At 42.0% G+C, this 17,895-nt stretch overlaps 1 protein-coding gene across 1 annotated transcript in view; it reads right to left on the bottom strand.

Moving 5' to 3' along the window:
- The window catches only part of CPT1B (carnitine palmitoyltransferase 1B), a 69,656-nt gene that overhangs the window by 5,651 nt on the left and 46,110 nt on the right, over positions 1-17,895 (bottom strand). The window contains exons 17-18 of the mRNA XM_069765498.1: positions 6,270-6,383; positions 5,524-5,616 (exon numbers count right to left, since the gene is read on the bottom strand). Coding sequence (XP_069621599.1) covers positions 5,524-5,616; positions 6,270-6,383 — 207 coding nt within the window. The remainder of the gene's footprint in view (positions 1-5,523; positions 5,617-6,269; positions 6,384-17,895) is intronic.

The raw sequence follows: 17,895 nt of genomic DNA, 5'->3' as shown, positions 1-17,895 counted from the left end.
AGCTGAACAAGTGTAAGAAAACACAATTCTAATTTTCAACCATATGACAATTTTTAAGTTTAAGTCATATCAAAAATCCCTTAAATTCTAGATAGCACTTCACTTTAAACACAGTTTTGGCCTGCTTTCATTGTATTTCACACCAAAATAGTTGGAAACAAATATTAAAAAGGAATCTGTCACCTCATTCATGGTGCCCAAATCACAGCCAGAGACTTCCCAGCACTTCTGCAGGTGATTGACAAGTTTCTTCTATAGCAAGAGACATGTCAATCACCTAAAGTGGTGCTGAGAGAAGCAAGCTGAGCGTGGTGCCAGACTAATAATGTCTCCAGCTATGTTTCCCATGTGAATCTTTAAAGCATTTTATCTGTGAAACAACAGAGCATTTCAGAGAAAAATATATCTAGCTACAATCATGCAGAAAGGATGTGATTCATGCTGTCCACAGATGGGCAGCATGTATCTGTGACACCCCAGGAGTTCGGGTACCACAGTAGTGATGCCTTCCTCTCATGGAGGGTAGTGCTATGTCTGGAGACAAGTGAGATTCCCTTTGACAGGTTATCACACACACAACACCTTCTGAATCCAGGCCAGGAGGGGAGCTAAAAAAAATGTTTTAGGGCAGCTTCCCTGGATAAAGATCCTGGTTTGGAGAAGCTGGGTTAGTCTGTACAGACAGGCTGTGTGTGAGGACAGACAGGGACGAAGCACAGTAGAGATACAGGACTCCAGGAGGGGACTAGGAAGGCCTCCAGGGAGTCAGAGCGCAGTATTCGGGTATCGGGAGCCCGAGGCTTTTGTGGACGATAAGACACAGAGCAGAACCGGAGGGCATTTAATTACAAGGACTTTGCACATATTTACCTGTGGCACAGCAGCATCTTGGAGATTGGAGTCACCGTGAAAAGACCCCAGTAAGCACGGCTCAAGCTGCCTGCCATACAGGTACCTGTCCCTGGACAGGAGAACGAATAAGGACTTTGCTTAAGACACTTAGTGGCAGCAGGGACCTCAGTTACAGCAAGCGCAGAGTGGAAGGCTTCTACCTGAGCTGCCAAGGGGATTCCGCTTGTCTCTGGACTGCCTGGACTCCTAATTCACCTGTTGCTGTGGCCCTGGACAGTGGCCTGTCACCCACAAGTAAACATGGTAAAGACTTACAACTTGTCTCCTCTCATTTATTCACCGGCGATACCATCTACGCCCTACACCATAGGACCCCGCTTCACCTGTGGGAAGTGTAACATCTGTGCTGCCACAACATCCCCCATGGGATCCCTTTAATGCAGCGTCGGTCCTACTACTGACCGTACTCCACAGGTGGCGTCACGACAAACTTTAAACATTTTCCCCTTTAACGTTGAGGCCCAGGGCCACGGACCGGGTCGCAGCCACCGTGACATCCCCCTTGCGACCGGACCCGGTACCGAGTACCCCACTGCCCTGTGGGCGACTCATATCAGATGATAGATCCTCTTTAAGACAAATTCCACTGATTTCACAAGGATTCTTTATTGTTTATTAAAGTACCAGTTGTTGTCCATTCTGCTAATAAATGCCTGTGCCATTTTCGTTTGCTAGGATTAGCACTTAATACACAGTTTTAATTGAGAGGATCTTCAGAAAATGATGTAATAAGTCAGGAGTCTATGTTAAATGTGTAATTACAAATAAAAGTTATAATTTTTTTATTTTCTATTTAACTGTATTAAAAAACACAGAAATCTTTCAATTTTCACAGTAGCCACTAATGTCTAACATGACATTACATTAACGTAGCTAATGTCTAATATTAGGTTTATAATTAGAGATGAACGAATATTTCAATGTTTAGTTTACAATCGCCGAATTAGCAATATTCCCCAATTTATTTGTCGAATATTCACTGAACGCCATTACAGTCAATGGAAGGCAAAAATGAACGCATGCACAACACCCCAAAAGCTGCCAAAACACATTAAATTAGGGGGAGACACCAGGAAAGTGGCCTCAATTCACACACAGTACAAATTGTAGCATTGCACGGCAGCAATCAGCCATGCATGAGGTATCGGGGTCTGGGCCAGCATTTACAGCTTTGAATTGAACGTCAAAGTAAGATGAGGTGGGTGAGGGATTGATGTGGGTCTGCTGTGCTGGGAGCCCTGATACCACAGCAAAGCTCAACCTGCTTTCATGCACAGCCACACTCAGGTGGCTCAAATATCAGTTTCGCAGACTACTATTGTCAGAAAATTCTAAGGATAGTAACACGGGTAGTTGACTCAAAGCTAGAGGAGGTCTGATGGTCTCAGAGGTCTACTGCTACAGGCAACACGCATGAAGAATACCCAACCAGGAGTCTACAGATTTACAAAAATAGTGGCAGATACAACCAGAGTGGCATCAATTTCACAAGAGTAGAAATAATATAATGGACAATGATATCTTTCACTACAGCCAACTCATCAGATGGAGAGACCCAATCAGGACTCTCCACAATTTCAAAAATGATTGGCAGACACTAACAAAGTGGCATCAATTTCACAAGAGTAGAAATAGTATAATAGGGTTCGACATCTCTTCAACAACAGCCAACCCATCACATGGACACCCAATCAGGAGTGTTCAAATTTCTAAAAATTAGGGCCTGACACCACTGAAGTGGTATCAATTTCACCAAAGTAGAAATAGTATAATGGAGAATGATATCTCTTTCACTACAGCCAACTCAGCAGATGGAGAGACCCAATCAGGACTCTCCACATTTCCAAAAATGATTGGCAGACACTACCAAAGTGGCATTTTCACAAGAGTAGAAATAGTATAATAGGGATCGATATCTCTTCCACTACAGCCAACCCATCACATGGATACCCAAACAGGAGTGTTGACATTTCCAAAAATTAGGGCCTGACACCACTGACGTGGCATCAATTTCACCAGAGTACAAATAATATAATAGGGACCAACACATTTTCCAATCAGGAGTTCAAATTTAAAAAAATGAGGGCCTGACACCACCGAAGTGGCCTAAATTTCACAAGAGTAGAAATAGTATAATAGGGACCGACACGTCTTCCACTACAGCCAACTCAGCACATGGGGACCAACCATGACTGTTCACAATTTCCACAAATTCGTGTTAACATCTGCAGCAGTAGCAACAGCAGGCACAGAAGTGACACTATAGATATCACAGAGTGCAATTACACAAGATTAATGAAGCACACTAAAAAATGCAACATGGCCTAGTTTTTACTGTCTGCAATTGGAGTGCAAAAGTCCTTGGAGGTCCATGACTTCTTCATCTTGATGCTGGTGACATCTTAGTAGCAATTTTGAAACTGTGCAGAAGGGTGCAGAGGTCTTAATCTGTGCCCACTCTGTAAATGTGATATATGCCATTTCCGTACTGCGTTGGCCCAGGCTATACGCCATGAAACATCAAGGCTCGTTGCTAGCGCCACAGTTGCTGCAATATGTGCAGAGTGGAATTCCACCGTGTCGATACACCGTGTATCAACCTGTTAACTGGTTTGGACAGAGACCTCTGTATCAACGCAAGTCGATGACCTGAGGGGTGCGAATGGCGGAAGTGAGCACACAGCTTCAGTGCTTTCTGCAGCAGCTCTCTCAGGCCAGCATAGGGGCGGAGAAAACGATGTACCACTAGGCTGAGGACGAGAGTCATGCAAGGCACGTGTGTGAGCTTGCCTCGCCGTAGGGCCACCACCAGGTTCGCACCGTTATCGGACACGGCCTTCCCTGGATTGCTGTATCACGTTTGTAAAACCAATTTTTTATTTTTATGTGCAACAGTTCTGCTCACACAACAATTTCACCGCCACAAAATTGCAAAATGGAATATGGTGGGCTATATCAAATTTAGCAACAGAAAAAAAATATTTTTTTAATGTGCGTGAGGTCTGCAGACAGCTTTACATCACCGCCATAAAATTACAACGTGGGATACAGCAGGCTGTATCACGTCTTGCAACAGAAAAGTTTATTAATTTTTTTTTATGTGCATGAGCTATGCACACTGTGGAATTTCACCGCGACTAAAATACCAGGTGAGATATGGCATGGTGAATCACATTAGCAACTGCCCCAAAACATTTTTTTTCATGTACAAAAGCTGAAATCACAGAACAATGTCACCACACTACTAAATGACAAGGTGGGATATGGCATGTTGTATCACATTTAGCAAGTTAAAAAATAAGATTTAGAAAGATCTACTTGTGCATGGAGCACAATAGAAGCAGTTCACAACACACTTGCATGACATGTGCCCTTCTCTGTGGACCTCAGTAATGACACACACACAAAAAAATCTGCTGTTAGGTTGATTTCACAGCCATACAGGACACTAGTTAACTAAACTATCTGACTAAGAAACAACCGCCTAGCTAACTACCTAAAAATCTACCTGCTAACACTGCCAGCATCAGGAGCAGTCTCTCTGTGCTGTTAAATTGTCAAAATGGTGCTAAAACAAGATGTCCACTCTTTAAATGGAGAGGGACATGTGATTTCAGCAGCCAATGACACAAGCCATTGTGCATGTTTCCTGCGTCTTGATTTGCTAGCTGCAATGTGCACACAAAGTTAGAAGAAAAAAAAGAAATTACTGTTTACAAGCTCGCCGCTCCTCTGAGCTCTGCAAACCCCCACCCCTCATAAAACACGTGCACCACGCTCATGATACACCACCATTATTGTAGCCAAAGTGCTGAAAGTAAGATTTTCCTGCACTTTTTACCGAATGTTACCGATTTTTTCCAATTTTATATAATTTTGCACGAGTTTCCGATCACAAATCCGAATGTGTCATATTTGTGCCGATTTTATGTTTGGAGATCGTTTTTCGAACAAATTCACTCATCACTATTTATAATACCTGACCTTTTCATAAACCAAATGGATATAGGCAGCAACAGACTGGTTCCGACTCATTGACTTCTTCACGGGAGTTACTAGGCAAATGCCATTGTGACAAGAGGAGGGGAGGCGAGCTGTGATCATGACTTACTTTCAGTGATGGATAGGTGTTATCTTCCATTGAAATCTTGTTTCTGATGATAATAACTGCTGAAAAGTCATTAGTACAGAGCAGAAAAAATGAGTCTGTACAGATGGCCTTTGTGAAAATGGTAAAATTTCTGATTCTGTAATGTTTGATTGTTTTTTTGTGTTTTTTTTTTTTAAATGAACATAAAGAAATAGAAACACAAAAACTTTTAACATTGAAACTGGATATAAAAAATAGGCCATTTTACGATAAAACACTTCCTTTAAGATATCCATGGGAAATGTCGCATTAGGGTTTTTTTTTTGGCAATTTTCATCCTTATTTGGAAGCATTGTTAACACATAGGGTTAAACATGGTCTTCAACTGGTAGATCAAATAATTATTTTCATCTTCGTTACCTACTTATATGTTAAACATCTCTTTAATATTGCAAAATACCCCTTAGCAAAGGTCTACACGACACTTTAATTACATTCTAAGAAACCCAAAGGAGTCATACCGTTTCAGGGCTGGAGAATTTGCTAGAAATGTGCAAAGTGATGATGTTCTCTCCCGCAAAGATGTACGATACACCATAACCATCGTCAGCCACCTGTAATAAGGTAAATGTTTCCCATAGTGAATATGGATAATCAAATCAAAGGGATTCTCTCGGCCGCAATCTGTAATCTGGCAGCAGCATAATGTAAAGACAGAGACCCTGATTCCAGCAATGCATTACTTAGTTTACTGGGTGCAGCTGTTGTGATAGAATCATAGTTTTCTAGCAGAGCTCAAATGTCAAGGGGGCATAGTTGGACTAGGAGGCACTTGGGCAACTTGTCCTGTAGTGATAATCTGCTGGTAAAACACTGATTTTATTGGAACGGCAAAACACAGGTTATTAAGTGACACATCACTGGAATCAGAGTCTCCGCCCTTACATCATGGTGCTTTCAGATTACATAGCAAAAACCTGGTGACAGAGTCCCTTTAACTATTGCACCACTGGTTATAATCAAACTTTTCTAATGATACGTGTTCAATTACAGAGTACAAAAGCGACAACTAAACTTCAAATATAATTATGTATATAAATGCCTCCAGCATTGATGGTTCATGTATGAATGTAGTTTACAGTAAATGGATGCACACTAAGCAGAGTCTAGCACAGTAATCAATAAATATATCACTTATACTGTAAAGGTGGAAAATGCTTTTTTTGTGGCCAACTACGGTATTTTTTCCCATTATCCCATTACTTACAGGTCCAAATCCTCCCCCAGCTGAAATGTGTTCTGGGAATTCTTCCAAATCAAATAATTTCAGCTGCTGCTGTGGGGTCTGAGATGTGGACAGTCTCCAGGGCTCCGACAAAACCTATAAATGCCACAAGTCAAGATGAGTGGTCATGATATTCAATGATGCAAGTCCTTTTTAAATTTTCATAGAATTACCCCAGTTAAAGGAATATATCAAACTAATATATCATGAAAATCAGAAGTATAAAAGTTACATAAAAGTTCTGCAATGATTTTCCTGGCTGCTGAAAGAGGAGCTGATGGACTATAAACGATGGAGTTCTGCAACTTCAGGGACTACTGTTTTACTTTACTTTGGGATTTGTGTTGTTGGGTGAAGAGTTGTGAATGAAGAGTTGTATTTTTTTTTTAATTTTAATCAAATTACTTAAAGAAACACTCCCATTAACATTATTATGAGATAAATCTGAGTGATTGTACATGTAGTGTAGGTGTATTAAAATACTTACCAATCATCGTCTTCTCCGGTTTCCAGCCTCACTCTGGTCCTCTTCTGCGCACGTAACAACTATTCCGACTTGTCGGCTCACGCTGGGGTCTATGTGAGAGCCAGAAGTCACTATTACAAGGTATGCCTATGGGGCCTCATTCTGAAGCTCCATAGGTGTACATTGTAAAAGCTACTTCTGGTTCATACATAGAGCCTTGTGTTATCTGGAGAATTGGAACTTTAGTCATGTGCCCCAGAAGAGGACCAGAGCAACTGCGATCATGATCATTTTAATACACCTACACTACACATATGTTCCTAGTTTAGCCCATAAAAATGTAACGCTGGTGCTTCTTTATTCATTTCTATATGATAACAATTAGCATTGTTCTAATAATAATAAAAATACCAGCAACACATTGATGCTATACTGTATAAAACAGCAATCCAAAGAGGTTTGGGCTTAAAGAGTTAAGTGATAAATATGCGATTGCTGTGATGTCTACTGGTCTCTAGAACTGGTGTCAGGTCAATCTTTCCTCCTCAGTGTGGCGTTTACTGGAAGGAGTGCACGGTCGCCCATGACCATTGCCATTCCATTTAGTGTCTATGGGATTGACGGAGGCAGCCGAGTACAATGCTCAGCTATCTTCATCAATCCCTGAGGAAGAATGGATTGGCAGACGTCACATGCAAACCAGCAACTCTGGGTACAACTGCAGTGAGGAATAATGGGGGAATGATACTCCCATTCTAGCAATTGTGGGCATATATAGAGCTTTCTGCTGTCTGTGATGTCAGAGGTACAGGGCTATGCTCAATCCCATGTTATAATTACCAGCTGAGTTGCACACCATTGAGGGATTTTGTGAACAGCCATAAAAATAAATATAACAAGAATGTTTCAGATAGATAGGCAGTAGTGATGAGCGAGTGTACCCGTTGCTCGGGTTTTCCTGAGCACGCTCGGGTGACCTCCGAGTATTTATGACTGCTCGGAGATTTAGTTTTATTCACATCAGCAACATGATTTAGAGCTACTAGCCAGGCTGAGTACATGTGGGGGGTTGCCTGGTTGCTAGGGATTCCCTATATGTACTCAGCCTGGCTAGTAGCTGTAAATCATTCAGCTGCTGTGATGAAAATTAAATCTCCGAGTTATAAATACTCGGAGATCACACGAGCGCGCTCAGGAAAACCCGAGCAATGAGTACACTCGCTCATCACTAATAGGCTGCTGTGACATCGCTAATGTCTCTGTCAGGTTCAGTAGCTGGTGTAATGCCACCAGACCTTTCAGTCAAAAAGCCACCTGTGACATCACTAATTTGTTGATGTGAGAGCACAAAGTGGCTGAGTTCCTGCCTCCCCAAATAACATAGGAGCTCTACACAGTGACATTACAAGTGACCTTCAGCGACATCTGAGACATAGCAGATGAGTGTCTCTGATACTACAAATGGGTGTCAGTCTAGAAAAGGACTGTATGGAAAGATGCCTCAATCAACTCCAGCTGAGCAGTTAAAAGCTAGAAGAAATAACCCTAGCAAATACTTCTCCCTGAGCCTGATCCCATTTCATACCAGGGCTGGACTGCCCATCTGGCAATTCTGGAATTTGCCAGAGGGGCCGCTCCCTGCTGTGGGCTGCTTGGTCTGCTGAAGCCCCTTTGATGTGGTGAGAGTTCGGGAGCAGCTCAGGAGCAGGACAAAGAAATGAGGCCTGAACTCTTCTCCTCATGTGAGCAGCAGCGAGACTTCTGTGGTTACAGCAGTGGGACAGGAGTCGGCAGTCAGGAGGAAGGGGCTGCTTGAACGAACAGTGTTGCTGTACTCCTTGTTTCAAAGGCCAGTCAGCGAGTGAGGAAGTTCAAACAGAGAGTAAAACAATATAAATAAGGTGCAGTCCCTGCAGCTTCATCAGTCTCCTGATTGCAATGCTCATGAGGGGGAGAGAAGTCAGAGGTGCAGCATTTATTGTTGCACAAACGCAACCAGTGTTCAAGGCAGTGCACCAGGATGTGCAATATTCTGCTGACTATATTATTATTATTTATATAGAACCATTGATTCCACCGTGCTGTACATGAGCTCTGCTGTGTTATTACATCCATTTAAATCTTTCTTGGCAAAACTTGGAATACATGGTCAGAAATTTAAGCAGAGCTGTGTTAAGCAATCTGTACACTAAAAAACTGTGTGTGCATAGAAAGCAGAAGTGTGAGTGTAATCCATGCATAGCAATGTGTGCAATTAATGTAGAGTCAACGATACTGCATGTCTTCCTGAACAACAAGCAGACAGTGGGACTGCGTATAGGGGCAGCTGAGATGTGACTGTGAGCGTATTGTACAGGCAGCAATTAATATATATACTAGCTGAAGAGCCCGGCGTTGCCTGGGCATAGTAAATATCTGTGGTTAGTTATAGCACCTCACTTCTCTTATTTTCCTATAACGCCTCTCATTCCCCCCTCACTCCTCTCATTCCCCCCTAACACTTGTCATTTCGACCTCGCATCTGTCATTTTCCGATCACTCCACTATTTTCCCTCACTCCTCTCATTTTGCACTCACACCTTTTCATTTTCACCTCACACCTCTCATTTTCCCCTCAATATATACATGTTTGTCATCTCCCTTATATATAGTATACACCTGTATGTCATCTCCTCCTGTATATAGTATATACCTATATGTCATTTCCCCTGTAAATAGTATATACCTGCTGTATGTCATCTCCCCTGTATATAGTATATACCAGTGTCATCTCCTCCTGTATATAGTATATACCTGTGTGTCATCTCCCCTGTATATAGTATATATGTGTGTGTCATCTCCTCCTGCATATAGTATATACCTGTATGTCATCTCCTCCTGTATAAAGTATATACCTGTGTGTCATCTCCCCTGTATATAGTATATATGTGTGTGTCATCTCCCCTGTATATCGTATATACCTTTGTCATCTCCTCCTGTATATAGTATATACCTGTGTGTCATCTCCTCCTGTATTAGACCTCGTTCACACGTTATTTGCTCAGTATTTTTACCTCAGTATTTGTAAGCTAAATTGGCAGCCTGACAAATCCCCCAGCCAACAGGAAGCCCTCCCCCCTGGCAGTATATATTAGCTCACACATATACATAATAGACACGGCAGCTGTCAGTCACATGACCTATTTCCTATATGGTACAGTTGTTGCTCTTGTAGTTTGTCTGCTTATTAATCAGATTTTTATTTTTGAAGGATAATACCAGACTTGTGTTTGGTTTAGGGCGAGTTTCATGTGTCAAGTTGTGTGTGTTGAGTTGCGTGTGGCGACATACATGTAGCGACTTTGTGAGATGAGTTTTGTGTGCCGACATGCATGTAGCAACTTTTGTGTGTCGAGTTGCATGTGACAGGTTAGTGTAGCAAGTTGTGTGCAGCAAGTTTTGCGCATGGCGAGTTTTATGTGTGGTGCGTTTTGAGTATGTGAAAGTTTTGTGTGAGGCAACTTTTGCATGTGTTGCAACTTTTGTGCATGTGGCAATTTTTCCGCGTGTGCAAGTTTTGCATGTGGCGAGTTTTCCACGTGTGGCTAGTTTTGCGTGAGCCTAGTTTTGCATGTGGCAAGTTTTGCGCGGTGACTTTTGTGTTTTGACTTTTATGTGGCGAGGTTGGTGTATGTGTGGTCAAATGTGTGCAGAGGGTGATATGTGTTCAAGCACATGGTAGTGTGTGGCGCATTTTTTGTGTGTGTTCATATCCCCGTGTGTGGTGAGTATCCCATGTCGGGGCCCCACCTTAGCAACTGTATGGTATATACTCCTTGGCGCCATCGTTCTCACTCTTTAAGTCCCCCTTGTTCACATCTGGCAGCTGTCAATTTGCCTCCAACACTTTTCCTTTCACTTTTTCCCCTTTATGTAGATAGGGGCAAAATTGTTTGGTGAATTGGAATGCGCAGGGTTAAAATTTCGCCTCACAACATAGCCTATGACGATCTCAGGGTCCAGACGTGTGACTGTGCAAAAATTTGTGGCTGTAGCTGCGACGGTGCAGATGCCAATCCCGGACATACACACACACATTCAGCTTTATATATTAGATACTGTATACCTGTAAGTCATCTCCCTTGTATATAGTATATACCTGTATGTCATCTCTTCCTGTATATAATATATAGCTGTATATCATCTCCCCTGTATATAGTATATACCTGTATGCCATTTCCTCCTGGCTGTCAATTTGCCTCCAACACTTTTCCTTTCACTTTTTCCCCATTATGTAGATAGGGGCAAAATTGTTTGGTGAATTGGAACGCGCGGGGTTAAAATTTTGCTTCACAACATAGCCTATGACGCTCTCGGGGTCAAGATGTGTGACTGTGCAAAAATTTGTGGCTGTAGCTGCGACGGTGCAGATGCCAATCCCGGACACACACACACACATACATACACACACATTCAGCTATAAAGATATGGGTGGGTATTTACTGCTTGGAGGGGTATTTAATTCACTGGGGGAGTATTTACTGGGGGGCAATTACTATGTATGTGTATTTACTGTGTGTGGGGGGGGTATTTGAACTGTATGTGTGTGCTTGTTGTATTTAGTCTGTGTGGGTGGTGTTTACTGCTTTTACTGTGTCTGTGTTGTTGTATTTAGCGTGTGTGGGGTATTTACTGTGTGTGGGATATTTACTGTGTGTGAGGGGGGTATTTACTGTGTTTGTGAGTGTTTTTTTACTGTGTGTGAAGGTATTACTGTGTGCATGAGGGGGTATTTACCCTCTGTGTGAGGAGGGTATTTACAGTGTGGGGTCGTATTTTGTGCAGGGAATATAGTGAGGGGAAATTATTTATTCAGGGATCAGCGTAGGGCAGATATTTTTATTTGGAAGCATTATAACTACACTGCTATCTTTAAGGGAGTTGTGTGGGGATGTGCTGCAGAAGACCAGGGATGATGGAAGTCTGCAGAGATGGCTGTAGATGAGAAAACTCATCATGGGGTCTGGACAAGATGAAGAAGAAAAGAACGAGAACGACTCCAGAGACAACGTCATCTATAATGTACCTGGATGTAAATGTTCTTTTGTGATACTGTCTAATTATGATATTTTATTTATGTTAGGAATATTAAAGGGGATATCCATGTTTGTGATGAGTCTGTAGTCATTCTATGTGACTGCAGACATCAGAATTCTACACGCTGTCGGGATTCTTTGGTGCCGGCGATTTGCATGTGGTCACGTGCTGACGAGACATGCGTGGCCTCACTCAATGAAAATGAATTGAGCGAGGCCGGGTAAATCTAGTCTGACTATAGCTAGAAGTATACAAACCACATACTTGGGCAAGGGAAAATCCTAAAAGTGTGCAGTGCATGCACTGTGAGAATTCAGAAGCCTGCAGCTACCTATAGTGACTGCAAACTTTCATCTCAAACCTGGACGCACCCTTTAATTATAAAATGAAGCCCTGCAGCCAATCCTAACATCCTGAAATATATTCACTTTCAAGATACAGCTCTGCTTGCTGGTTTCAGCAGTCATCACATTGCCGTTTCACTCATATGCGATTTTCATACTGTTGCCTAACAACGAGCTTCTCTTCTGCTTCTCTCAGTTTGAACATTGAATTACGGCGAGCTTCTCGTCGGCACATGACTAAGTGTGCAAATCACATACGTTCTTGGGGAAGGGGGCACCAAAGTGAATTCTCTTCCCAGGTGCCAGAAAACCTAGATATACCTCTGACCCCAAGAAAACAATTTCCACAGTGAAACATGGTGGTGGCTGCATCATGTATGGGGATGTTTTTTGGCAGCATTGATAATCCAGTTGGTCAGAGGGGAATATGGATGGTGTGAAATACAGGGATATTCTTCAGCAAAACCTGTTTTATTCTGTCAGTGATTTAAGACTGTGACGGAGGCTCACCTTCCAATAAGACAATGACATAGCATACTGATAAAGCAACACTAGAGTGGTTTAACCCCTTTACAACCGCCAATATGCCTTTTAACAGGCTAAATGACCTCAATTCAGGTCAGTAATCGGAAGCCAAAGGAGGGGAAAAACAGAAAATAAGCCCATATGATCCTTACCCAGATAATGGCGACCAGGATACACCACACCGTGGCCCCAACACGCGTTTCGCGTCAGCTTCGTCAGGGGGCAGTGACTGACTTCCGATTACTGACCTGAATTGAGGTCATTTAGCCTGTGCGCAGGGCTAGATACATTTATATATAGCCAGTTTTTTTTTTTTAATATATCTGTAGGGGAGTATTACATTACTTGGTCCTTGACCCTTTGATTTTGTTGCACTACGCACTTTAGAAACATACAATTTGGCATTAGGATTATCCACACCGTGTCTGTTTCCATCTTTTGCTACCTTCACCCTTTTTTTCAGATTTATATTTAATGCTTATTTGAATTATGATTTATGTATGTTTATGGCTACGGCTGTCATTTTTGTAACTAATAAATATTTATTCATGGACATCAACTCCATTTTCTCTTCTTTGCCGCTACTTTGAGGAGTGTCCGTTTTTGACAATTGGAATTTAAATATCTCCCTGGGTGGCTCCACCATTTGGGGTGTGAGCATGGTGGAGGTATTTGATAAAGTATCTTCTTATTTGGTCTTCTTTGGTTATAATGTCACGTAAAGCAGTCTCAGAATCAGTGGAATACATTGAAGTGTTCCAGAGCTAAAAAATCATAAAGTGACAGTGGTCAGAATTGTAAAAATTGGCTTGGTCATTAAGGTCTAAATTGGCTCGGTCATTAAGGGGTTAAGGGGAAAGTGTAAATGTTTTGGAGTTGCCTAGTCAAAGCCCAGACCTTAAGTACAGTATGTCACGAAAAAGCAGTCTCAGAATCAGTGGAATACATTGAAGTGTTCCAGAGCTAAAAATTCATAAAGTGACAGCGTTCAGAATTGTAAAAATTGGCTTGGTCATTAAGGTCTAAATTGGCTTGGTCATTAAGGGGTTAAGGGGGAAAGTGTAAAGCTTTAGTCACACTAAACGACTTACCAACGATCACGACCAGCGATACGACCTGGCCGTGATCGTTGGTAAGTCGTTGTGTGGTCGCTGGGGAGCTGTCACACAGACAGCTCTCTCCAGCGACCAACGATCAGGGGAACGACTTCGGCATCGTTGAAACTGTCTTCAACGATGCCGAAGTCCCCCTGCAGCACCCGGGTAACCAGGGTAAACATTGGGTTACTAAGTGCAGGGCCGCGCTTAGTAACCCGATATTTACCCTGGTTGCCATTGTAAAAGTAACAAAAAAAAAAAAAACACTACATACTCACATTCTGATGTCTGTCACGTCCCCCGCCGGCGTCCACAGGGTTAAAACTGCTTTCGGCAAGAGCGCTGCTAATGCACGCGCTGCTGCCGAGAGCTTCCCTGCACTGACTTGTCAGCGCCAGCAGTAACAGCGTGTGCTCTGCTTTACGGCTGGCGCTGACACAGTCCGTGCAGGGAAGCAGCGCTCCTGCCGAAAGCAGTTTTAACCCTGTGGACGCCGGGGGACATGACAGACATCAGAATGTGAGTATGTACTGGTTTTTTCTTTTTTAACTTTTACAATGGTAACCAGGGTAAATATCGGGTTACTAAGCGCGGGCCTGCGCTTAGTAACCCGATATTTACCCTGGTTACAAGTGAACACATCGCTGGATCGGCGTCACACACGCCGATCCAGCGATGACAGCGGGTGATCAGCGACCAAAAAATGGTCCTTATCATTCCCCAACGACCAACGATCTCCCAGCAGGGGCCTGATCGTTGGTCGCTGTCACACATAATCGTTAGCGGGATCGTTGCTATGTCACCAAAAGCGTGACGTTGCAACGATATCATTAATGATATCGTTATGTGTGACGGTACCTTAAATGTTTTGGAGTTGCCTAGTCAAAGCCCAGACCTTAATCCAATTGAGAGTCTGTGGTCAGGCTTGAAGATTGCTGTTCACAGAGCAAACCATCTAACTTGAAAGAGAGGGAGCAAGTTTTACCTTGAGGCATGTGCAAAAATCCAAGCGGCAAGATGTGGAAAACTTGTAGAGACTTATCAAATGCATGTCAGAGGAGAGAGAAATGAGGTCCCCAAGCACCCCCTTCCCCAGTACCTCCGCCATCCTCCAGTCCCAGCATGGAATTTTCCTATTGGCTCATTTTGATCACAGCAATAGACCTTATCACAGTGATCAAAAGACAATAATTAGTATGTAGTCTTTGCCATTAAGGTTAGGCTAGGGTTAGAGTTGGCCTAGGGTTAAGTTGGAATAGTCATGCAATATGCAATATGAAAGAGAGGATGGACAAAGTCATACATTGCATAGAACTGTAGAACAGGACGGCACTAGAGCGATACCGCTTTCAGAAACCAGGATGAAAAATATAGGATCCAGAGCGCTAGGCGTCACGCATGCTAGGGGGTATTGGTGCTCAGCATACTAAATGAAATCCAATAGTTCGTATATACACATAAGAGAGAAAATATGCGGCACTCACCCCAATTCAGCAGTGAAAAGCGTGAATTTTAACCCTGCTGTTCTGTTCGGTCTGGGGAGACCTATTTTGAACTTTGGTATTTTTTGGGGTGTTCAAGATGCGGTTCTGAAACTTGTGGTTGATTGACTTAAATGAGGATGGGTCGGTCGGCCACGGGTTTCAGAGCCGCATCTTGAATATTTTAAAGAATATTGAAGTTCAAAGTCGGTCATTTTTGACCAACAGAACAGTAGGGTTAATGGAAAACATAGACAGATGAAAATCCGTTACAACATCAGGTAAGCAGGAGGGTGCGGTGTTGGAGCTTGGACAATGCTGAATTGGGGTGAGTGCCGCATATTTTCTCTCTTATGTGTATATACGAACTATTGAAAGTCATACATTGATCTAATGCCGCTAGGCAAAAATATATAGAACTGAACATGAGGTTCTTCGTTTAACATTCTGATCAGACTGTATGAAAGCCACTGGGTTAGGTTAGGGTTTTTTCAAGCGTTAAGAAAAAAAAATTATGACGATATGATAACTAGTGTTGAGCGCAAGTGTTTGCTACTGGATACTCCATGCATACCCGAGCACCCAATGAAAACTCGATTAGCGAGCACTTGCGCTTAATACTAATGACAACATATTCAATATGATCCTCAATATACCCCTGCAAAAAATCCTTGAGGGGCGTAGTTTCCAAAATAGAGTCACTTGTCGGGGGTTTCCACTGTTTAGGCACATCAGGGGCTCTCCAAACACGACATGGCATCCGCTATCGATTCTAGCGATTTCTGCGTTCAAAAACTCAAACGTTGCTCCTTCCCTTCTGAGCCCTGTTGTGTGACCCAACAGTAGTTTTACCCCACAAATGGGGTATCGGCATACTCAGGAGAAATTGCTCAATAAACTTAAGCGTCCATTTTCTCCTGTTATCCTTGTAAAAGTAAAAAATTTGGGGCTAAAGCAAAATTTTTTTGAAAAAAAGTTAAATATTCCTTTTTTCCTTCCACATACCATTAATTCCTGTGAAACACCCGAAGGGTTAATAAACTTCTTCAATATGGTTTTGAGCACTTTGAAGGGTGCAAAATCACTTCAAAGGTGATGTGTTCCCTAAAAAATGGTTTTGTACATTTTGTTGGAAAATTGAGATATTACTGATTAACTTTGAACCCTTCTAACTTCCAAACAAAAAAAAATATGTTTCAAAACTTGTGTTGGTGTAAAGTAGACATGCGGGAAATGTAATCTATTAACTATTTTGTGTGGTATAACTATCTGATTTAAGAACATAAAAATTTAGTTTTAAACTGTCAAATTTTCAAACTTTTTATCTAGTTTTCAATATTTTCATAAATATACACAAATCATATTGACCAAAATTTACCACTAATATGAAGTACAATATGTCTTGAAAAAAATTCTCAGAATCACCGAGATCTGCTGAAGCGTTCCAGAGTTATTACTACATAAAATGACACTGGTCAAATTTAAAACATTTGGCCTGGTCATTAAGGTCAAAATGAGCTCTGTCACTAAGAGGTTAAAGGGGTTGTCCAGGTTTTTCCCCCCGAAAACCTACAGTCACTATGTGACTATAGAATTCTGAAGCCTCACATCCGTCACAGTACGCTGTGAGGATTCTCCAGTGCTGGCAGCCCCATGGTAATAAAGTAGTGTGTGCTGGCACGCATCACTGCATTACCTGTACACTGACACTATATACAGAGCTCCTTTGTATAATGGCACTGTGGTGATCCCTGTAATACCTGTGCACTATACACTATACATATAGCTCTGGTGTATAGTGGCACTTATGGTAATATTAGTATTGTGTTTTTTTATTAATGTTTATTTAATATACAATTTAGTATTGTAGTTTTTGTTCACTATGTGGTGGTAATATATGGTCTGGTCAAGATGTGGCGATAATTTTTCAGTGTATACGGTATGATTCGGTCACTATGTGGTGTTAATATGTAATTTGATCACAGGTAATATGTGGTCCGGCCATGGTGTGGTGATATTTGTCCCTATATGTGGTCTTTTTCTGTCACTATGCGGTGGTAATATGTGGTCTGATCATTGTGTGGTGGTATTTATCACTTCTACATGGTAATATTTAGTCACTATGTGGTGGTAAGATGTGGTCTGGCCATGGTGTGATGGTATTTTTTTCTCTTATGTGATGTTACTGGTCATTTTAAAAATGTATGTGACACATACCCTTAACGTAAAAAAAAAAAAAATACTGTATAGCTACAAAAAGTATTGGATATTTAAAGAAATGTTTAATAGGTTACAGTAAAGTAGGGCCCGGCCAAAAGAGTCTACCTTGTCGTAGTGGTGGCTTAAAAAATCTTTTGGGCAAAACAAAAGCTGCTGGCTATATATGTGACCCGGTGTTTGATAGGAACTGTTAATGTGTGATTGGTGAGGGCATGCTACAGAAGTGGAGTTTTTCCATGAGTGGGCAGTGGAGGTTCGAAGGGTGGAGGCGGAGCTGGGTTGGAGCCTGGGCAAAATCACAAGGGTGCCAAATTTGGTGATTACCCCATTACATTTTTTGTGGTGCATTCTGATACGAGATCTATATCAACCATATTATATATGACATAACCTATTACG

Source organism: Ranitomeya imitator, chromosome 4, assembly GCF_032444005.1.
Source record: "Ranitomeya imitator isolate aRanImi1 chromosome 4, aRanImi1.pri, whole genome shotgun sequence".
Lineage (NCBI taxonomy): Eukaryota > Metazoa > Chordata > Amphibia > Anura > Dendrobatidae > Ranitomeya > Ranitomeya imitator.
The sequence above is the reverse complement of the archived record's forward strand: the minus strand, read 5'-3'. Positions and strand labels throughout refer to the sequence as shown.